Source organism: Sebastes umbrosus, chromosome 1, assembly GCF_015220745.1.
Source record: "Sebastes umbrosus isolate fSebUmb1 chromosome 1, fSebUmb1.pri, whole genome shotgun sequence".
In the NCBI taxonomy this organism is placed as follows: Eukaryota; Metazoa; Chordata; class Actinopteri; order Perciformes; family Sebastidae; genus Sebastes; species Sebastes umbrosus.
Genome location: NC_051269.1, coordinates 18,812,862 through 18,837,561, shown reverse-complemented (window position 1 = coordinate 18,837,561; position 24,700 = coordinate 18,812,862). Strand labels below are relative to the sequence as shown.

The 24,700-nt window shown below is 41.5% G+C and overlaps 1 protein-coding gene across 3 annotated transcripts in view; it reads right to left on the bottom strand.

The window, feature by feature from the left end:
• The window catches only part of LOC119490789 (membrane-associated guanylate kinase, WW and PDZ domain-containing protein 3), a 169,055-nt gene that overhangs the window by 41,210 nt on the left and 103,145 nt on the right, over window positions 1-24,700 (bottom strand). For all 3 annotated transcript variants that reach the window (XM_037774264.1, XM_037774274.1, XM_037774284.1), the window contains exons 2-3: window positions 17,016-17,132; window positions 4,654-4,773 (exon numbers count right to left, since the gene is read on the bottom strand). In XM_037774264.1, coding sequence (XP_037630192.1) covers window positions 4,654-4,773; window positions 17,016-17,132 — 237 coding nt within the window. The remainder of the gene's footprint in view (window positions 1-4,653; window positions 4,774-17,015; window positions 17,133-24,700) is intronic.

The window sequence follows — 24,700 nt, the reverse complement described above, 5'->3', positions numbered from 1 at the left end:
CTCTACAGCATGTGCAGAATTTCATTTTCCTGGCAGCTGTCCCTCCTGTCTTGCACTTCACTGCACTTGACTATTCAGTTCTTGTCCGGCAGCTCTGCTCTGAGAGAGTGACCCAAACTGAACCTCGGAGGCGCCGAGACTGAGGAGGGACCAAGAGCCCCAGAAAGACGTGCTTTCGGCGCCTGGCGCAGATGGCTGATGTGTCTGCTTGGCAGGCAACCTGGGACCCTGCGGACCAACATGGAGTAGCCAACATGTACCCTACCAATCACAGGGCAGCCTTGACCCACAGAAACAGTCCTACCCGGGCTAGTATACATGCGAGTTGTGTCCTGACTTCTGATCGGCCTTTTTTTCTTGAGAGGATGCGGGACATCAACACAGTCGTGGATGGCAGGAAGAGAGTCGAGGAGAGGGTGTTTTAAGTTGAAATGATGTGTACAATGCGTTTAATGGCTCCCATGAAATATATTCTAGGTGGAGAAAAAAACGTTATACATGAACCATTAACATAATGAGCATTCAGGAAACTCATTTGGGACTATTAGTGAGACCATTATGATTAGCTAAAAGTCCTATTAGCTCAGTACCTTGAGTACAACTCACTTACTGTTCGCTTATAAACTGAAGGTAAATCATGAGCTCTTCACGGAAGGAATGCAACCCATGTGATCTCTTTACAAGAGGAATTTTGACCTTGTTTATTTCCCTCTTTTCAAAGAAAAAGAGAGGCTGCGCTTCAACCACAACCAAATGGAGTAAATCCCATTCCTCGATCCAATTACGTCCAGCTCCTCTTTAGAGTTCACTGTGCCGCTGCTGAGAGATCAACACTCTCTGCCACAGTCGCCATGCAATGCTGGGTTTTAGTGGGAAGAGAAGAGGAGGGGGGGGGAGCAGTCACTACCAGACTGTTCAGCTCTCTCTCAGGGATGCTCAAACCGTCCAACTTTTGAGAAGCTAATCCACACATCTGCACGCAGCCAAGGCAGTCCTCCTTCCTTTGTGAGCTGAGGGACTCAGCATGCCTCTATATCAACTCTCTCTCTCTATTATATGTTCTTCCTCAGTTTGCTCTCTATTTCACACTCTCTACCCACGGTCAACCTCTTTATGAAGGTGCAAATCCCACCTGGCTTCGGCTCACAGATGAAGGACAGCTCGTGGGCGACTTGGCAGCTCCTGAAAACCTGATCTTCGAATTCTTAGATGATCCATTCCAACACAAGGCGGGATGGGATTTGTTCTATGTGCAAGTGTGTGCTCATACAGTTTGTGTGTACCTGCGTCTCAGTGTGTGTGTGTGTGTGTGTGTGTTTAATATCATAATTGCTGCCACTGTGCTAAAAGGATGAGGAGTGGGGATGTGGGGCTGATACCTTGTCACTGGGATCAGAGACCCTTGGAAGAATCTGCCTCAACACACCCATCGCATGTTAGATTATGCCCTTCACTAATGGTGGACTCAGCTGTCTGAGGAGCAGGGGGGAAACAAATATAAAGGGTACCAGCTGCATGCGGCGGGGCACCAGTGCGCAGAATGTTTTCTAGCATGTAGCGTAGCCTATATGGCACTGCATCATGTTTTATCCAGTGGAAGGGCACCCTAGAGGCCAATTAATCACATTTTCTTCACTGGAAGGGCACCCTAAAGGGTTCTTCATCACGTTTTCTCCACTGGAAGGGCACCCCAGAGGGCATATTATCATATTTTTTCCACTGGAAGGGCACCCCAGAGGGCATATTATCATGTTTTTTCCACTGAAAGGGCACCCTAGAGGGCACTTTATCACATTTTCTCTACTGGAAGGGCACCCTAGAGGCCAAATTACCATGTTTTTTTCCACGGGAAGGGCACCCTAGCGGGTACTTCATCATGTTTTCTCTACTGGAAGGGCATCCTTGAGGCCAATTCATCATGTTTTCTTCACTGAAAGGGCATCCTATAGGGTACTTCATGTTTTCTCCACTGGAAGGGCTCCCTATAGGCCAATTCATGACATTTTCTTAACTGAAAGGGCACCCTAGAGGGCACTTCATCACATTTTCTCCATTGGAAGGGCATCTTAAAGGCCCCCCGCCCCTGAGCCCACCAGTGTACTTCACTATCCATAAATGCACACACACAAATCTCTACAAACACACTTGTGCACACCCAGAGGAAGCTACTCTCAGACTTAAGGCGCTTTCTAACTGGATGAGGATTTTAACTTTATCTTTTAATTCTCTATCCGTATGGGAAGCACGAGACGCGGCTGAATGGGAACAAGAGAATGGTGCAGAGAAGGTCCATTCACGCGACCAGAGGTTGCCCCTCGAGTATTTAGAAAAATCCCCTCCCATTTAACAGCAGCCTGGATTTGCAGTAAGAAAGAATGAGCTTAAGGAGAGGGGAAGATTATCATGTTATTGCTATAATCATTGCGCAATGTGAGAGAAATCCCCCGTTCCAATCCCCTCCTGACACAAATACACTGCGACCGTCTGACTTTCCAAGACCTTTTTAATGCAGAGCAAGTGCTTATGCTCCATTGTAGTATACGGTGTTAAAAAATGGTAAATACTTGGCCATTCAGCTGTTCGCCAAGCTGAAATATCCTTCCTTGTGTAAACTTCTTACTGGAAAGAACATGACTGGTCTTGTCTACTTGTTGTAAAGCATCCGTTGCCCCTGACATGTTTACTGCAGCCAGTTGCAGTTTAAATTAACATAACCGAAGTTGTTTTTTAAGAGTAAAGAGACTGGAGAAGTAGAAATTCAAGTTTTGGGTGCTAGTGATGAGCCAACGCTTAATGGTTGTGGCTGTGAGATGAGAGAGGGAGGGTTTATTTGACTGGTTTACACAAGGTCACAATCAGGTGCTACAGCCGCTTGCATGCTCAGACTTTGTTGTGTGAATATCTGCTGTATATTTTCAAGGACGGACAAAGATGTACTGGCACAGACGCACAAACACACAGAGGCACGTACATCTTATATCAACTGCCCGGTACCGGAGGTTACTCAGACAGCGTCGGAGATGTTGGCTTTACTTTTTGAGTGAACAAACAAAATTTCTATCTTTTCTTGTTTATTGCTGAATCCCTGAAAAATGTTGTTCTTTTTTTGTTGTTGAACCCTGGACTCTTTATTTTGGTGAATATTATTGGGACTTGCATTTGATTAATCTTACACTTAATACCACTAATGCACTTTAATTGAACCAATCCGACAGAATCATATCCAATGAATATCCGTCTACTCTGGCTCAAATAAATGCGGGCGGCCATTGAATTCAAAGACCTCATCCACATTGACGAAATCATCTAAATATTCAGCCATGACATTGAAAGTCTTTCAGATAACACTAAGCTACACTTTCTGTACTCAAACAAACTCTGCCTGGCTGGCACTCGCGTTTCCACCATGGATGCCAAGACACTTATAATAACAATAAAACATAACAAGCACTTTTAGTGGGCATAAATGACGGTGCCAGCTTGCCCTGGCTCTCACTATATTGCAGCCTGTGAGCAGCTGCTGTCTACAGCGCTCACCCTCAATAGTGAACCAATTTCAGAAACTCACAATTAGTCAGTTGGACACAAAAACATGGGAAAAAAGGGTCCAGGTTGAAAAATACTGAAGTTACCCTTTAATAAAAAGGCAAAAAATGGAGCCTGTTCCTTCTCTATATAATATATATATATATATATATATATAGCAATAATAATAATAATGCTATCAGTCAATTTCATCTTTAACCTATTTATGGTGCATTTTCTCTCTTTTTTGGCAGATGAATGCTAATTCCACTCAAAATATGAGTGTAGGTAAGTTGAGAGAGTCTGTAACCATAACTATACATAAAATGATTTAAGATGCACTGGATTATTCCCACAATATTATCAGTTGTGTATTATTAACATGATATCAGTATTTCATTTTTTAAATATTGCGGTTATCGTCAATACCGGTATATAGCGACACCCTTATTTGAATGTATGTAGATGTAGTCAGGCTGAAAAGTAATGCACTGTAATTTGTATACATCCCAAGATATCAAACGAACCGTTGTATGAGGATACGTTGATGTAGTTTGTAGCACTTTTACATTTGCAATAGAAAATATGACCCCAAACGTGGCTACGGCCCTTTAATGCACTAACTCTTTGAAAGCCTGCAATAAAACGAGAAATCTGCACCTGTGTACCACAACTGTCATCTGCTGGTTATTCTGGTTTTAAAAGGCTGGCTGGCAAAATGCTTACTCAGTAAATGTAAGGTTTATTTTTTGAATCCCTGCTGACAAAAGCAGTTACACCCTTGTCCTGATTTCTACAGTATTTCCATGTATATTTATATATATAATGTCTGCACAAGTCATCCCTGTGTCCCGTTCTACACACAGAATAGTGGAGTTCATCTGAAGAGCTGCGAGCAACGCTGCTAATCTCACTGTCACTTCCAACAAGTCTTTAATCATGTTTCACTGATCAATACATTTCGTCCCGCTTGTCACATTTCACTAAGGCACGCTTTAACTCATAACGACCGTGAATATCGAGCTTACAGTTACTCCAGTATAGAGAGCTGTCAGCGTGAACGGTCTACATGAATGCATGCAGCCACGCGCACATACTGTATATCCTTAACATGGTGGTGATACCCACCATCATAGGTCCCACTCTCCAGTAGAAGTCCACTCTCCTCCAGGATCCTGAAGTCTCCAACACTTATAAAGTTGTAGTCCACTCCTGGCACCTCCCCATCCCGAGGAAGCCGTGTGGTGCCTGAAAAGAAACGAAAAGAAAAGAATGTTTTAGGTGCTTGAGTTAATGACGTTACATTATGCAATGCTTTTTGAAAGGACTTTGGTTGTATTTTCTTCTGTTGTGTGAAGGCCTTGAAAGCCAGCTGAGAAAACTCTCATTCAGCTCCAGCTCTTTATCGATCGCATTCCTACCATCTTCCAGCACAGCAACAAGATGTGTAGCCTTATACTATGGCTGTCTAACGATTAAAATATTTAATCCTTATTAATTGCATGGTTGTCCATAGTTAATCGCGATTAATTGCAAATTAATTTTTTATCTGTTCCAAAATGTATCTTAAAGGGAGATTTGTCAAGTATTTAATACTCTTATCAACATGGGAGTGGGCACATATGCTGCTTCATGCAAATGTATGTATATATTTATTAATTAACAACAGAACAAAATGAAAAATATTGCCCAGAAACCCTCACGGGTACTGCATTTAGCATAAAACATATGCTCAAATCATAACATGGCAAACTCAAGCCCAACAGGCAACAACAGCTGTCAGTGTGTCAGTGTGCTGACTTGACTATGACTTGCCCCAAACTGCATGTGATTATCATAAAGTGAGCATGTCTGTAAAGGGGAGACTCGTGGGTACCCATAGAACCCATATTCATTCACATATCTTGAGGTCAGAGGTCAAGGGACCCCTTTGAAAAAGGCCATGCCAGTTTTTCCTTTCCAAAATTTTGCTTAACTTTGGAGCGTTATGTAGCCTCCTTAGCGATAAGCTAGTATGATGTGGTAGGTACCAATGCCATACCTTCACTAGCTTTAAAACTAAGCCCGCTACAACCTTAAAAATCACAAGTTGCGTTAATGCGTTAAAGAAATTTGTGGTGTTAAAATGAATTAGCGTTACCTCTTTTATTATCGCGTTATTATTGCATTACATTTGACAGCCCTTGTGTATACATATTGAGTGTGGCTGCAATTTGTAAGTAAACAATTTTATGTCACTACACATTTTTGAGAAAAGACATTCCTTACTTACGATTCACAAGATACAAAGGATCCAGTTTGTAACTCTTTTTGTGTGATCTATCTCTGTACAAGACTGCAGCACATTTTTCAAAAGGATGGCTATCTCATTTTAGGAACGAAAACCTAAAAAGACCTTGGTGCCATCCTGTGAAAGATGGATAATTGATGAGGGCCTCTGGCGGTATCCATTTAATCCTCTATGAGTAACTGCAGCTTCTGCTAGTTATTAGTTATTATTGGGAGTCTCTTGATGTATGTGCTGGCTACAGCTGAAATGAAGAAAGCAGCCGAGTAAATTGTAGCTGTGAAATATGATGGAGGCGATGGGTTGTGTAACGTCCTGGTGTGGTTTAGGTTCACTCGGTGCCACAGTGGGCAGCATCGATGCAAATGACACAGGGCCATTCTGAGTGCAGATATTGCTCCTGTGGTGAAGCCACAGTCTATTTCAATACTGATGGGAGTTTTTTCCTTCCAGGATGAATATCCACAAGGCACAAATGGACAGCAAATGATTACATTAGCATGAGGATTATGTAAACCATATTCCATGAATAAATAAGCAGGACTGTGCTATTATTGCACTCAAGGCTAATTAGGTGGCGTGTCACCAAACTTGTAAAGTCCATACAAAATAACCTCAGCTGAACGGGAGGCAGGGCAGCGGTTATTTACTGCATGGGAGACTGAACAAAAGCACACAGCATGAACAAATCATCAGTGCTACATTCCACGGCAATCTCTGTCACCGAAATTTACTGTCGCTCCCATGGTTATGTAGATTCATTCATTCACTCACTCGGCCTGGTGAATCCCTGTCAGGGTCGCGGGGAGGACAGTGGGGTGAGGCTGGGAGGAATCGCCACCAGTCGATTCAGAAAAACAGGCGATATAAAATTTCAAATCAAACCTGACTTTGGTGTCAGAGGAAATCAGAGCACACCGAGGAGCCCTGCAGCAGCACAGGGAGGAGAGAACTCCACACAGAAAAGATTATCTTTCTGGGAGATGAGTCAGGAGAAGAGGCATCACTCTTTCACACAAGTAATTTGACCCTCAGTGTACCAGCGTACAACACAGCAACAAACAGCAGCTGTGATTTGTGTTGATTGGAAATTTGCTAATCTGTTCGATGACAGTATGCGTACCGTATGAAAACCAAACACTGTTAACTTTTTCTGCTTGGGCCGGAGTCGATAAAGTCACTTGTTCCCGTCGCTGCAGCTCTCTCTCTCTTGATTCACCACTCACTCACTTCCCACGTACACACACTCTAAGCACTTTACTCTTACAACATCTGGCTCTAGATAGGGGCATTCGTGTTTTTGTGTCAGCCACCGTAGCAATCCTACGTTTGGCACACGGGAGAAGTTGTAATCTGCAACCTCACCGCTAGATACCGCCAAATCCTACACACTGTTCCTTTAAGTTTAAGCATAAGATTTCACTTTGCTAGGCGTAATATTTTTTTTTAATTAGTTCAGACTTGGATTTTCACAAATCATCGTTTTGGTAACATGAGGTTGGTAAGGGTTACCATGGTTACGCGTCTCCAAAGATGTTTCTTCACACAAAAGTTTGTTCAATGATAGTACACATATTGGGTATGTATTGCATAGTGTGCGATTTTGGACGAAGCCGTTGTGAATGACATCAGCTGACAGGAAGTAAACATGGACCCAAGCTGTTGCCTAGCAACGCAATTCCGTTGAAATGCGCCAATACAGAGCGTTTCAGACAGAGGGTGAATACAGGCATATTCAGGCAGACAAGAAAACAGAAAAGTAATGTGTTTTTCGAACATTACAGCATGTAAACACGTTCTAGTAGAAACACAAAATACAAGTTTAAACCTGAAAATGAGCATAATATGGGACCTTTAAATAGCATTTTTCTGGTACAACTATGATGGGATTTCATTGAAATATGTTGTTGCATCCCCCAAGTAGATTCCTTGACGCATGTAGAGTCTGCGGCAATTAGCTGTGAAGCTTCTGTACAGATTGTGGAGACCCAATGGCCTATTAAGTAACTTTATGTTGCCATTCCCTTTTGTTTTTCCGCTCTTATATTTTCTCACTAATTGGACTGTGGCAGCTTCGCTGCACCCGAGCAGAGGAGCAAAAGCAGCTTGAAAAAGAAAAAAAAAAGCCATCAGAGGAGCTTCCTTCCACAGTGCGCCTTGATGTCACACCACACTTTGTGTTACCAAAAGCGGTTGACATTGCATCGTGTGTGAGATTTCCAGCCTCTGCTGCTTCTCATTACCAACTTGTTTGCCTGACCGCACTGGCTTTGGTCACTCAAAAAACGTCCCCTGTAGCCCAATTACTTGAGCCACAGTTATGTACCTGCCAAGTATATCCCCGAGCCATCATGCCGGATGTCACACTGATATATACCATAAGCCTCCTATTGGGGATCAGTCGCTGACAATATAATGAGGGCTTGCCGAGCTTTTGAGGGTACATCCGACTGAAAAAGCAGCAGACATTGGAACATCCTGTCGTGCTTTCCTTTTCAAAACAGGCGTTGACACTTGGGATATGCCTTCAAATAAACTGTTGGAGGCTTGTCTTTCAAACAAAATGCTCAGTGCATGTTGAAAAAGGTGCAGTCGATACCCTGCAGTTAATTAAACCAGACCAGAGAGGCGTGTGGATATAGAGAGGCTTCATCAAAGAAAACAAAGACTTTCTGTCAGAATACAAAGTTATACAGAGTGTTGGTTAATACAGCAGGGGATGTATTTGTATAGGGCAGTGCTGGGAAATGAGAACATGTTACAGTATTAGGAATATTTCAACATTTTGGGAAATACACTTAATTGCTTTCTTGCCGAGAGTTAGATCATCGGATCGATACCACTCGGAACAGTAAATAATAGCTACAGCCAGCATCTGCTGTGCTTAGCTCAGCGTAAAGACTAGAAACAGGAGGAAATCTGCCCACTAGCACCTTTAAAGCTCACTAGTTAATGGGCTTATTGATAACATTGTTATGTAGACGAATCATTTTAAAAAACAATACATCCACAGAGCTTTAAGAAAGGTGCTGAGAAAAAAGTATCGCTTTTTGTAAAAAATATATATATATATATATGATTGTGAATTAATAATTTTAAAAAATTTGACAAGTCCAAAATGAATGTTTTTTTTTTTATCTCCGTGGAAGATATCTGACGTGTGGTTCTGACTTCAAACAAGGCTTGTGAGCCAATAGTATAGATGACGTTCGTATCACGTGGTATATCTGGGTCGTCGGCGAGATGCCAGATAGTGTGGAAAAACTGATAAATGGCTGAGTTTGACTGTAAGCGCCCGTCTTATTAGCTATCTTAGCTTAATAGTCCGATCTACACTAAGCATTAACATAGGCCTACATGAATCTTGAAACACCTCCGCACATAGTAATCTAAAGCCATAGCTAATGTATAGCTAATTACTTCATTACTCTACCAGGAAAGATTGATCACGAGACGTGACTGTCTGAGTCTCACTCCACTCAAAATATGCAGTTGTGCAACAAACTGGCAACCACTTGTTGTAAAGTGAATGCAATGGAACGGGGGAGGGAGAGTGTGACATCTAGTGGCTTAATGTTGTCGATGTTATCAATTTCACCTTTAACATTTTATACTGTATGTTGTTTGTTTAATCCGTACAAAAAAGACAATTCAAAGATTTCGCTGGTTGCCTGGCAACCTGACAATGACAACAAGACTCCGTCAAGTCACTTTGTGCTTTGCCAAGAAATAGTGAACCAGTCATATTTTACATTTCAGTTTTTGTACAGATTAAATGAATGAGATATAAAGTGGATTTTGATACCATTGGACAGAGCCTGTTTCCAGTCTTTATGCTAAGCTAAGCTAACCGGCTGCTGGCTGTTGCTTTGTACTTCCCGTACAGATATAAGAGTTATTGATCCCCTCATATTACTCATGGAAAGAAAATAAATAAGCATATTTCCCAAAATGTCAAACTATTCCTTTAATTTCATGACCATGCACAATGCTCAAAGCCATGTGTTTCTATGTGCGTGTGTGTGTCCCTCTGTCCTGGACTGCAACAAATTGTCCCTTTAGTCTTGCAAGGTCTCACGCCTGCTGTGCTCTGCTGAGACCTATTTTTTCCAACCGTCTGGGCTGAGAGGATGTCACGATGGGAACATCAGAGGTAGTCAGTCAGAAATGGCAGGCCATAAATTTAACATGGTGATTTCGAGCATAGTTTTATGTTGGTGCTTCAAAAAAAAAAAAGAAATGGCTTAGGGCTTTGCTGTTGAAACGGCGAGAAAGAAAGAGGGAACGAGAGAGGAAAGAGGATCATTACAAAGCCAAAGTCTTTTGGTCTTTTTGTGAAGTGTTTGCTTTTAAGATACTGAGGCAAGCTCTTTCATGTGGCTTACTCTGCTGTTGTCATGTTGTATAGCTATTAACATTTAACAAGAAATACAAAACTACTTACACATCAACCTTCTACCATTATTCTTTCATCCTACAATATAATATTAATCAACTGAGGAGGAGACTGAGGAGAAGGAGCATAAGGAGAAAACAGGCGGCAACCTCCGATTCTTAAAAGTGAAGCCAATTTAAGTGCCTTAAACTTGCATTATTTCTAATAGCCATTAGGGGGCGACTCCTCTGGTTGCAAAAAGAAGTCTGATTGTATAGAAGTCTATGAGAAAATGACCCTACTCCTCACTTAATTTATTACCTCAGTAAACATTGTAAACATGAACATGTATAACTAAAATCAGAATAACACACATACTGGATAATCTATACAAAAGTCTGTATAAAAAACAATTAAAAAAGATATATTTTTAGCTACTTAGAAGGCCACATTCTGTTTAAACCTGGCATTTCTGCTCAGTGTCAGATAAAGATCAGGCTACACTAATATTATTGGTATTAAACTATTCGTAGCATTAGATTCCAGTGGTGACAGCGTAGGATTGATTCCGACTTGTGTGATCCAAACATTTCCAATAACTCAAAAGCTTTGTAAAGTCCAAAAGTCAAAATGTACTGAAAAAAAGATAGATGTAATAATTTCCAAAATTCACAAGATGTTTTTATCTAACAAAATATTCTGTTTCAATCCACATTCGTTGGCGTTTAGCCTTTCAAAAACAACATTTTCAATGCGGTCAGAAAACAATTGCTCTCCTGCTTGCCACTCACAAAGAGAGGATTGCACTGACGAGTTATATTCATTAAAGAAAGTTGATTTACTAAAATAAAACCTAATTTAATATACTGAATTGCTTTATTCAAATTGGATTGAATTTTGTTCGAGGATTTGTACGTTTTTTATAGGGTGATGACATCAGAAAATGGAGGGGGGTGGGGCTCAGCTTTTCTTAGATACAATCAGGGGTGGAAAAAGGTTGGGAACCACTGCTTTAGGGCTTGGCTACCTTGTTATTGACAGGTCGTACTACCTGTTGTCCGGTCTGGGAGTTGTCCGTGTTTTCGTCTTGGAACTTTAACCCTTTCACAGTGTGATTTCAGTTCATGAAAGTTAATTATAACCTTTTTGGTCGCCTAAAAACATCTTATTCAGGGTTCAGTTGTACTTAGCTCCACCCTTTCTTTTCACTTCTGGTTCCAAAAAATCAAGATGGCAACGACCAAAATGCCGAAATCGATGTTTCAAAACTGCAGTGCACAAACCAATGGGTGACATCATGGTGTCTATGTCGACTTCTTATATACAGTCTATGGCAGAAGAGGAAATCCTCTATTGAAATGGTTGCAACGAAGCAGACAGGAAGGTCACAGAGTACAGCTGTATGTGGACTAATTTTCCCTGCATGTCAGTGCTTGTCTACCTACAAAGTGCAGTGTGTGTGTGTGTGTGTGTGTGTGTGCATGAGCGAAAAAGGAGAGTTTGTGTGAGATCAAACTCTCTCTGCTCATCTCTGATCTCAGCGGGGAGTCGAGGGACTGTGTGTGACCCTGAGCTCTCCGTCCTCTTAGAAAAATCCTCCTCCTTTTGTCCTCCCCAGAGCTCTTGAGAGTCTCCTCCAGCGTTTCCACAAGAGTCCAAATGAGATGAAGCCCCATCCCAAGGCCCAGTGAAGGGGACTCAGGGATTTACCACACGCAGACAGTAAAGAGCTTGCTCTCTTTGTCTCTCTGTTCTTCCCTTTTCGCTTCTATCCCTCCATTACAGACCACGCAAAATGCCCGTCTTTCTCTCTTTCATTTCAATTTGAACATTCTGTTTTAGGTTTCATAACTGGTCTAAAAAGTAGAGACTAAAACATTCATTATGGCCACAGAACTGACCCTGTGGTGCTGGTCGGACATACAAACAAAGACAGCACAGATCAGCTGCAGTTGAATGAGAGTACAGCATTGTGGCTGGCTGGTAGTTATAAGTGAAGTGGACCACTGGCACAGTGACACAAACCGCCTCTGCTAATCCTCTTGCTGTCTGCCTGATTGTCACACACCTTCTGGGTATAAACCCACCCCTCAGATATGGTTATTTATCATCAATCTGTGATGTTCAACACATTAAAAAAATAGTTTTGTATTGTAGTTTGTAATTTTATGGTGCAGCTCTACTCCCTCAACCTGCCTTGTATACTTCTACCCAGAGTATTGATTTCCCACAATGAGAAAAAGATTCCTCAAGTTTCAGTGCCAAAAAGATGAGGAGTCAAGCATACAGCACGTTTAGAGGGTGAAGCTGCTAGAGCAGAATAACTGCAGTAAGAACAGGAGACAGAGAGTGAGTTTGGGGAGTTGAGAAAAAGCAACAGACAAGCCTCAACAAGCACCTTGTCTGTGGCTTCATGGTCCACTGTGGTTAATGTCAGTTTGGTTGTTTGTCTGTCTACAGAATTATAATACAAAACAGACCTGGAAATGCATTTAGAGATTATATGTTTACACATATAAGAATTGATGCTCTCAAATAGAGCTGATGTTTGGATTTCAAACTAAGTATTTTGTAAATACCCTAAAATTATCAGTGGAAATACAGTAGGTGTGTACTGCATGTTAATGTAATTAATGGTAGGGCTCAATCTGGGACCAACTACTGCAATGAATCAAGGGAAATCTATTTATGGACCTTCTTAAAGGGACTCTATGTAAGAATCAGAAATTGCTTGTTAACAGCGACACACGTGGCCGTTAAGTCAACAAAAGTCAGCGTCCTGTTGCTCGCGCTTGTGCTCGCTCCGCATAGACATGAACAAGCACCGCTCAAAACACACGTCAGCTAAAACACAATATCACTCTATATTTCACTTGCTTGGCAGTAATGTTAGCTGACCAGACGAAGGTCTCTCCATGAATAGATGCTGATACTGTGTTTCCTGCTTCAGCCTCCCGACCGCGGTCAGAATGAACAGGGGAGACACCGGAGTTTTGGTCTGAGACGTTAACGTTACTCGCTCCGGAGCCCCGTCTATTCACTCAGCAGCAGGAAACGACACAGGAAACCTCTGTTGGTCTGGAGGAGCTGCAGCATTTATTTCTGCACAAACTTCCACTGTACATTCACTAGATATTCTCAGAGCTAAACTAACTCTTCTGCACAAACAACCACAATTCAAAGCATACGAACTATCCCTTTAATGCACCTGATATCGGGATGTGAATACTTAACATTGTGGCTTTGATTTTTTTCTTTCAAACATCAGAACTGCAGATTTATTTGTGATTATTTCATCTGTTTTGGTTGGTACTTATTACAGTGGTCAATAATACAATTAATAAAAAAATATTTTGCTTTTCTAAATTCTTTTTCTATTTTTGTGCTTGACGTGTAACCAAAATCAACTCATAAATATGAAGAAAGCTTCAAACAGAGAGGAAAAACGAGCCAACCAAGTAAAGAAAAAAAAGTCAGGCAGGCTGGGAGTAATTGAAACAGAGAAAGAGCGAAAGTGAAACCGAGAGGGTGAAGGATGGGAGACCGAAAGCGAGCGAGTGAATGATGGAGGTGCCGTCACTGTGCGAGTCCTGGTCTCTTGCTCATTAAGACAGTAATTCAAGCCGGGGATTAGAGAGTCAGACTCATGCAGCGAGCCCACTGGCTGCTGATGATGAATGGAGGTTGGGGGGCCATAAAACCTCGACGACCGCCGCTATTGTACATGATAAAAATTGAAACGCCATGTTTGCTGAGGTACTTAAGATTGGGGTGTGTGTACAGGTGTATGAGGGTCACAGAAAATACTGTGGAAGTGGGCGAGAATGACCGCCAGGTTGTCCTTGGGAGGAAAAACAGTTTTGTAAAACTCTATATTAGGGCTGTCAAAATGAACGTGATAATAATGTGTTAACGCAAATTCGCATTAATGCAACGTGATTTATTTTTAGGTTGTAGCTGGCTCAGTTTTAAAGCAAGAGTGAAGACACTGGTATCATATGAAACAAGAAAACCTAAGGAATCCATTGGTACATGGCATGGCCATTTTCACAGCGGTCCCTTCACCTCTGACCTCAGGATATGTGAATGAAAATAGGTTCTATGGGTACCCACAAGTCTCAGAGACATGTCCACTTTATGATAATCCCATGCAGTTTGGGGCAAGTCATAAGTCAGCACACTGACACACTGACAGCTGTTGTTGTCTGTTGAGCTGCAGTTTGCCATGTTATGATTTGAGCATATTTTTTATGCTAAATGCAGTACCTGTGAGGGTTTCTGGACAATATTTGTAATTTTTTTGTGTTGTTATTTGATTTCCAATAATAAATATATACATACATCTGCATGAAAAAGAAAGCATATTTGTACACTCCCATGTTGATAAGAGTAATACATTCTTGACAAATCTCCCTTTAAGGTACATTTTGAACAGATAAAAACATGTGTGATTAATTAGCGATGAGTCATGATTAACTATGGACAATCATGTCTTTAATCGTGATTAAATATTATAATCGATCATCTTTCCATCCACTGTAACTGACCTGAAAAGAAAAATTCAAATAACAATTCAAATTAAACTCAATAGCCCAGGAAACAGCAAAGCGCAGAACGTGACTGACAGGTATATGAAATAAAGAGGGAGAGTGAAACAGGCAAAGAAGGGAAGAAGAAGGAAAAGAAAAAGTGTTGGTAAGAATGATATTCCTCCCCTTCCAAGATGAAAAGAAAAAAAAATGGCCAAAGAAATTAAATATACATGAAAGGTAAGCAGCTTACTTCCTAAAAAATTTCACACTTGTGCATCCAAGTCCCCCTCTGAACAAGACAGAGAGCAACTTGCAGCCCTTGGGGAATAGAGAGCAGAGATGCTGCTTGTTTGTGACAGTGCTGTGCCTAAGAGTCTGTCATCGCCTCAGGAGCAGTCGCCCTGCATGTGACTAAAACCTTGACTACACTCAATTACGGCGCTCCTCTGAGCAGAGTCAGTCCTCAACGGGACGTGGAAAATATTTAGGCCAAACTATCTGTATGAACATCATCACAGTTTCAGGATCACACTCAGGATACTGAGTCAGAGTCTCCTGAAAATGCAATTTCACTTCCACACATCATCTGGTGCTTCACAAATGCAGCGATATCTCTTTAAACATCAGCAGGATGTATCAGTTAGTTATTTCAGGCCCTTATAATGAATGGAATATAAATTACCTGGCCTTTTCATGCTGATAATCATCTTTGCTGCTACTGTAATTTACTTTTATACAAGGACAGATACTGTTTACTTAAGAAAAAAAATGTCTTCCCGAGAAAATTTAATTTGGAGGCACCATTTTGGCAGATAACCTGCATTTCTGCAACCCACGCAAACCTTAATCAGGATATTAATTTGCACCTTTACGATACTAACAGCCGTGTCACTTTAATTTTGGTAATTTTCATGCTTTCATTTAAAAGATTAGAATATTCAAGCTCATAAAAACGAAACCAAGAAAGCACAGGAGCGTCAGGCTCTGATGTGAAATGTGTTTTTTCTCTGAGCTCCTGGAAAGTGACACTTTACAGATACAAGGTATTTTGTCTGTATGGTAAAAACAAATTGCACACTACTTATCCACTCAAAATACATTTTATGCTGCAGGCTATTAGATCAACAGCTGTATCAAAGTAAATATACACTATGGCTGTCAAAGTTAACACGATAATAATGAAAATTTGTTTTAACGCCACTAATTTATTTAACACATTAACACAATCGATCTTTCAGACGCTGTAGCAGGCTCAGTTTTAGAGTGAATGCTAGAGTGAATATACTGATATGAAACTAGAAAACCTAAAGAATCCATTGGTACCAACCATGTCATACTAGCTTGTCGCCAAGGAAGCTTAATAACGCTCCAAATTTAAGCTACATTTTGGTGAGAAGAAAATGTCATGACCATTTTCAAAGGGTACCTTGATCTCTGACCTCGACATATGCGAATGAAAATGGGTTCTATGGGTACCCACGAGTCTCCCATTTACAGACATGTCCACTTTATGATAATCACATGCAGTTTGGGGCAAGTCATAGTCAAGTCAGCACATTGACACACTGACAGCTGTTGTTGCCTGTTGGGCTTGAGTTTGCCATGTTATGATTTGAGCATATGTTTTATGCTAAATGCAGTACCTGTGAGGGTTTCTGGACAATATTTGTCATTTTTTTGTGTTAATTGATTTTCTATAAGAAATATATACATACATTTGCATAAAGCAGCATATTTTCCCACTCCAATTTTGATAAGAGTATTAAATACTTGACAAATCAGTTTGAATAAATTAAAAATGTGTGATTAATTTGCGATTAATCACAGTTAAATATTTGAATCAATTGACAGCCCTCATATATACAGTACATACATATACATTGCAATCAATGGATCAATAATGTATGAATTAAAAGGTATACGGCTGCTGTTCTTCCACAGTACCAACCTTTTTGTTTACCAAGCCATTACTGATTTCAGCAAAGAATAATAGTTGGTCACTTCAGAGCAGCTGAGTGAAAACACAGGGTCATTTATGAAAAAAATATGGCTTTGATCACTTTGATGATAGGACACGGAAGTAAATAAGGTACATGGGGGTTAGAGAGATGTCCTTGGTCGGGTTACTATGGTGACACTGAAGAGTGTGTGTTTTGTAGAGTGTGTGACAGAGAGCTGTGAAAGGATGAAAATGGATGTGAGCATGTATACTGAAAGTACTGCACATCCCTGATTTGCTTTGCACTTGCATGATCTTTTGAGTGCAGTGAATGAGAGTGGTGTATGGTGTACTCACAGGGGATGGTACGCAGGTAGAGGTTGTCACGTATGATCTGTTGGAGCTTGTGGTCCAGTGAGCCCTTCTGAAACTGCAGACTGAGGTAGTGGCGCAGGTCCGTGTTCAATACTTTACCTGCAAAAACAGAGGCAGAGGAAGGAAGGGTCAATAAAAACATGGTGGTGCTCTCTCTGAGGGGTTTACGTCTAAAAGGAAATCCATCCAAGTGACATGTACCCTCACAAAGTGATCAATAGCACAGAACTAGATCAAACGTTTGTTCTACTTGACAAAGCGGTTACCCTTTTAGAGCATAGATGTTTCATTTTGAGTGCTTAATATCATGAAATAGATTATTTTCTGAGGGATTAAACAGAATTAATGCATAATTCCAAAATAAATATATTCAGTGAAATTCAGTTCAATATATTTACTCCATGATCGTATATTAAAGGCAGTGCAAGCAACATTAATATGAAAACATCAGAGGTGGAAGAAGTACTCAGATCTTTTACTTAAGTAAAAGTGACAATACCACAGTGAAAAAATACTGTAGGCTTTATGCGCCACTGAGCAACTCTCATAGGAATGAACGGGAGCCCGCCTGCAACGATGTATCCAGCTCTCTGAATACATCCATGCTCGAGTCTGACTCGAGTGCCAGTCATCTGACTCGAGTCCACAACTCTGCAAACAAGTACATTAAAGGAACATTACCAAATTAATAGTTGGTCATTTCACATCTGGTTCTATGGAAGTGCTGAGATCAGCAGTCAGTTTTAGTAATCCACATTTATCCAGTGTTAAAACCATCACCAATCTAATCAGAAATGTGCGGCTTCAGGTGCAGGTATTTTGTCATACCGTGTCACACTCCTACTCGTAAGCAGGTCAAATAATTGAAACCCTCTCAAAGCCCTTTGGATAAACTCAAACCTCACAGTGATCAGAATCTATATTTTGGCACAGCAGGTTTTCACACATAGTACACGCCTCGTACAGTATGTACGACCACCTGACCCGTCTGGCTGAGAGCTTAAATCCTTGTTGATTCACCTTTTAATTCCAGTTTGATCACTGAGGGGAGATTGAAGCTGAGGGAGAGGACGAAGGTTAAACACATTTTGTAAACTCTGATCCCCTCTGTTAAATCCACTTCAATCATGCAGGGTAAATTGAGATTTAGGGTTTGAGAGAGTGATATTTGGCCTAGAAACACTTCAAAATGTGTTGAGGAAAAGGGAGCGCGACGCTGCGCGAGAATGCTTTCCCGACTATTTTGCATACCGAGTGAAGACAGCTTGGTAAAAAACACCAAGAACAAACTGGACCGAGCTGAATTCATTGTCATCCCCGCCTTCGTTCATCTGAAGCAACAAATCTAAAATCCAAACTGCTAAGTGACGCATGATGGATGCCGTAGCGCCCGACAGTGTCTTTACAGTTTCAACACACGAGTCTCAAAAACTTTTCACCAAAGATGCGCAATGCCGCAACCTCAAAAGTGAGGCGCCGTAGAAAATCTGAAAAGATCTCGCCTTTGCTCTCAACTCCCAGAAGCCTTTGTAAAAACAAAAGCAAGTTCATGCAAAGTTTGAGGCAGAGGGAAGACTTCAGAGTCGTCATACACAAGCGGGGAAAAAAAAGTTTGCCTCTGAAAGAACATGATGAGGAGTTTGGAAAACAGGAAGAGATCTTCGGAGTCTGCCTGCCCTGAGCTTCAGCGTGAGCCTCATCTCTTGACAGACGGGGGAGAGCAGGCTTTGAAACAGTTTGACTAAAGACAAGTAATCAGTTTTTTTCCCATTTCTTTCCCCTATTCTGTCTCTGTTTCTCCTCCCGTCTCTGCTGCACACAGACCAAATTCTGCTCAGCATGACTCCTCTCTGCGTTGCTATGAATACCAATCAGCGGGACTAAAGACGAGATCTCGCTACTGTAGACGTACTGTATGAGCTAACAGAGAAGGGAGATGTACTAGACTACGGAGGGGTGATAGAATAATCATGAGCTCTGGGAATATTTCAGCTTTCTCAATCCTCAAATCCTCTTTTCCTGCTCAACTTGTGACAGAAACCAACACAAGCCATTATTGTGACCGCACCTCGCAGAAATCCCATTTTTATTTTGTGTGCTAAACGTCCGCGTGCTCCAAGTTTTGGAGGCCGTTGTTGACTCGCATCAAAATGCCCCTCATGTCCGCAGGCCTCGCCGCCATCTGACACTGTTTTAGGAGCAGTCGTCCTGACGGGCCTGGCTTTTCAGAATGACGGTTGCGCCGCTCTCTGTCTGCCTCTCCAAAGAGCGCCGCATGGCCCGCATCACAGCTGGTCTAGCAGACAAACAGACTGAGACTGGGGAACCAAGGCCCGATCTGGCAACTTCATCTCAAAACTGTCCCAGAATATCCTTTTTGTTCAAATTCAGCTCGCACACCAGGGAATTAATGGGGAAACATGGCCGTTTCAACAAACTACATGTGCTCCATATGCTGTCAGCAAGTGATGTAGCATCCAAGGGAGGATTCAACAAAGTTAGCTTCAAATCAGTAATACAGCCTCGTCTTCAAGCCAAAACATGCCAACTTTCTGGCAGTTAAATCCACAATGAACTAGAAACCATCCTGCGATGGGATCACACCAGCCACGGCACCAAATCGGACCAGGGGCGTAAAGTGGGGGGACCAATGGCCCCTTCCACACTTCCTACCCCCTACTTAGGGATGTCACGAGAACCGAAACTGCGGTACCAAGTCGATGCCAAAATTCTGAAAATGTGACGGTACTTGTTTTTCTGCAGTACCGCAGGTACTACAGGTACCGGGGGGGCTTGAGAGTAATGGTATCTAAAATCCAAAAGGATGCTGTAAACTCATTATCGATGCACCCAATTTTTTCCCTGATAATGCTGCATTGTGAAAAACAAATCTGTGTTGAAACTGTAATGTTTGCTGTTAGCAGCCGGTGGGCAGCACAGTCCTGCAGAGCTAACAGCTAATGTTAACGGAGGTTGCATTGAGTTTCATTATCATGCGTTCAGGCTCTAGTCAGTAAAATTAAGGCACATTTTTATTTAGGCAAAGGTAAATTACAACGTTATCATGATGTGTTCAAATGTATCTTGTAAAATGTAGTTTTTGGCGACAATATTGAATCGCGGAATTTCACTAGCATTGGTATTGACTACTACATTTTGGCATTGTGACATCCCTGCCTCTCCAACACCCTTGCTCGGACCACAGCCACCTTCAAACTCGGCCTTCACTTCGATCTCAACTACACATCTGTAAAGTTTTGTGACTACATCTTACACGGTTGCGACACAAAATCTGTCCACAGACAGACAGACAGAAACATAATCACCCGGCAAAGTACTCAAAACAGCCTCTATGGTAGTTCCCACTACTGTAGATGTCTCCAGGACCACATTTTACCATGATGACACACACACACACACACAGACTCACAAGGTGAAAACAATACCAGCGTCACTGTCACGGCTGGTAATAAGATACATGTAACATCATCGATCTGTTGGTTATCCTGGGTTTACCCAAAGCTAAACACTCCTATCTGTGAGATCATGTCAACTGGCTTTACAGTGATGTTCAGAATATATTGAGGCACAGTGTTAGCTGTGTGAACAGCAAGAGCACCAAAGATAAGTGTACTGTGGATCAAATCTTGAGTGAAAGCTGCTTATTTCTTCTTTCTTTCTTGTCTTCTTGCATGGAGATACTTCAGCCTCAGTTATGAGGTAGACAACTGTAGCTGATAACGTTTTGAAACTATATCCTTTTTTAATTTGTTTTTTGTAAAAGTCTTTTCCCTCTCTATGTCTTGGTTCTTCCACTTTGAATTTCCTCCATGAGGTGTCTTCAAATTATCTTTTATACCTGAATTGCTAGGATTTTCTTTTTAGCAGTTTTCCTGGGCTAGCATTCATTGATGCTGTGGGAATCATGCAGTCTTTGCATGTAATATTGGGCTTTTTACCCCGTCTTATATACTAGGTTTTGATCTTTTCCCGTTCTCTAAATCTCCCTGAGCACGAGCCAATCACATCAAATATCATTCTTCACATAGAGCCCTTAATCGTCGGCTAAAAACTTTGCATGTGATGATGAAACTCTCTCTTTGATGATGAAAGAATGGTGACATCTTCTTCCAGTTGAGGACTCTCCGTAACTCACACACATGCACATCATGTCTAACCATCAGTAGTCAACGGCCCTCAGCAGTAGATGTTTGCGGCTGTAGAGTAGAGCTACAAGGTCTGGATGTGTCGGACTGTAAGCAAGCATGTCACACTTCACTGGATAAATAAAAGAAAAAATGCACGCACACACAGGCAGACACAGATTGGTCCGATCTGTTCATTGCGGTACAAGCACAGTGCGGCCTTTGTGGCTTCCTGTGTCCTGTCAGAGACTGTTCGTGAGGCTGTCACATCAGAGATCCTCATTCCTCCTCCCCACAGATAACACGGCTATTGTAACGGGCCTCATTTTTCTGTGACGGGGACTCAATGGGCTCTATTGTGCCTCATCGGCCATCCACACACTCATAGGTCTCTACAGCCGGCCAGGAAGATGAACATACCGTACAGTACTGTCTCATTTCTGTCACATTTCTTTCCTTTAAAATACTATTCTCTCTTTTCTTACCTTTTACAATTTCTTTTTTTTTTTTTATTATTCATTTCATTTTACTCTGACTGCAGTCAATGTGATGGCAGAAAATTATCCCTAATTTATTTCCTTTCAGTTCAGGCTGTTCTCATACACCCTTCGTAGCTATACCTATGAAAAGTAATACACTGTAAATTGTGTATATCACACAAAATCATTTCGCATTTAAAGCAGCAGTAGGTGAGATTGGAGCAAATATGATTCAAAAAAGTTATTTTTATAAAATGGTCACTATATCCTGACAGTAGCGCATTAGTAACAGAATATTGATTCATATTTGATCAGCGCTGCCTAGTTTGACCGTGTGATCGGATTTCGCAAGTGATTGACAGTTGCCTCCGTTGAATGAACAGCCAATAGGAAAGCTCTCTCTCTGAAATGACCTGTGATTGGCCAAAGTCTCCCGTCACAGGCTAGATTTTTTAAAGCCTGAAAACAGAGCCATGAGGAGGTGCAGAAGTCTAGCTATCTCTCAGAACACTTGAATTACAATATGCTGAAAGGTTATTATGGAAGTTTTGCCCTATGATGCCAGGTTGGGGTGGATGGGTGGGTCAAAAAACACAATACTTTCGCCCAGGAGACCGGTGTTTGTATCCCATGTGAAACCAAAAGGTAATATTGATTTATTTGTCACGTTACTTCCGTACTTAAATTACGCCACTTCCGTAGTTATTTTAATCCAAACCAGGATGTTACCTACTGTAACTAAGTAGTTGTGTTGCCTAAACCTAAAGTTAAGTATTTCAAGCGTATTTATTTGAACTCAAACCACAATCTATTCCTAAATCTAACAAAATAGTTTTGTTGCCTAAACCTAACCAAGTTGTTTCCTGTGAAGACAGAAGTTTATTTTGAAAAGACGGTAGGCCTATATGCATGTAAAGAGCGGAAATTCAAACGTGTTGCTGGACATTCACAGGAAAACGCACGAAAAATGAGGAACAACTTTTCGTAATATAGGAACCGCTGTATGAGGATCCGTTGGACAATTATACTCAAGCTTCCTCTGGATTGGATGAGATTAGACGAATCAAATGATTGCTTCCCTTTAAATGAAGCTGTTGCTCTACACTCAACTCATTCTCTGCTCTCCTATGCTACACCTTGTCATTTCTGCATGAAGTGACGGCAGGGGGATGTGTCAGAAAAGAGCAAGGTCACCCACGGGAATCCTTCAGCAGCACCGTGTTGCCATTTCACGTGGTATCAGCAGTATACTCCTCTTCTCAAGAACTGGAGGCTCAGAGGAAATATCTGCAGTGACGGAAGCGGCGCCTGGCACCCCTAGTGAAGCGACAGACTGTTAACATCGTCACTTAGACCAACACCTCACTCAGAAGCCACAGAATTAGATTAACACTCCGAGCTCGAGACATAACTCGCTCTCACACACCAGCACATGTCAAGCATCCGTTTGAGGAGATGTGTTCTGTGAAAACGCACTCATCATTTTGTGAAAATGATTATGTAAGATCATAAGACTGAAAATATATCATGTCATTTTTAAACTATAAGAAATACAAGAAGGAAAAAGAAAACTACCACCAGTTATGTTAGTGATGTTCATTTCATTCCATAATTTAATTTATGATGAAGTTTTATTTTTTTGGGTAGTGCTCCAGCTTTCCCTCAATTTGCCTCATTTACTTCTAAACCAGTCAATTATTTTCTAAATTCCTCAGAGCTCATGGAGAAAAGGTTTCAATTTGCTGCTGTCAATTAAAAGTTTTGAATTTGTTATATTACTTTATCTCATAGGTGCAAATCAATTTTAATTTGATTCATCTAAACTGCACATTCGAACCAGTTATTTAATTGTAATGCAATCACTGGATTGCAATTAGAGGTTTTCTAATTACAACTCAGTAAAAATACCTGCAGCATGCTTCCTTTTGTGAACCACCGAGAGAAACAAGTATTTAAAGGAATAGTTCAACATTTTGGGAAATGCGCATTTTTTGCTTAATTAAAGGGGACATATCATGCTTATTTTCAGGTTCATAATTGTATTTTGGGTTTCTACTAGAACATGTTTACATGCTTTAATGTTAAAAAAAACACTATTTTTCTCCGACTGTCTTTCTGAATATACTTGTATTCACCCTCTCTCTGAAATGCTCTGTTTTAGCACCTGTGTCTTTAAGACCCACTCTAACCCGTTCTCACTCCCAACTCTTCAAATACCGCCAATTGGGCAGCACCCCTTGGCATCGGATACCAACACACGGCGGCGCCCTTTAGCGCATGTAACGAACTGGGTTTTCAACTAACTCAATAGTCGGAGCAAGTGATGTAGTATTAATAATGTGAGAGTCCGCTTAGGGTGGGCGGGAGGGGAGGTGGATGGGTCAAACAAACACAAGACTTTCATCCAGGAGACCGGTGTTTGTGTCCTGTGTGAAACTAAAAGTAACGTTGAACTATTTTGCCCTGTCAGTCGTTAGTCATGTGAGTCGCTCATCAGTGAAGTTAACGTCAACCACGGCCGTTTCCTTACCCTACCTAAGTGGTTGTGTTGCCTAAACCTAACTTCCTGTGAAAATGGTTTAATTTGGAAGGACACTATGCATGTAGGTGTGAATGTGAGCGTGAATGGTTGTCTGTCTATATGTGTTAGCCCTGCGATGGACTGGCGACCTGTCCAGGGTGTACCCTGCCTTCGCCCAATGTCGGCTGGGATCGGCTCCAGCCCCCCCGCGACCCCTAACGGGATAAGCGGTTGCAGATGGATGGATGGACTATGCATGTAACAAGCACATATTGACAAGCCGTCTCTGGTCCGTCCAAAAGAAACGCAAGAGGGGTTCCCCGTGTATTGGAATCCGATGCCGAAGGGCACTGACCAAGCGGCGGTATTTGACGAGTTAGGAGTAAGAATGTGTTGTCCCCTTCTGAAAAAGCCAAGTCTGCTCTGATTGGATTACAAGAAAAAATTGGTGCACCTTTGCAAAGGTATTTTTTCAAGCCGTGGGCGATATATTCTAATGAAAGTGAGTTTTTTTTCTTGTTT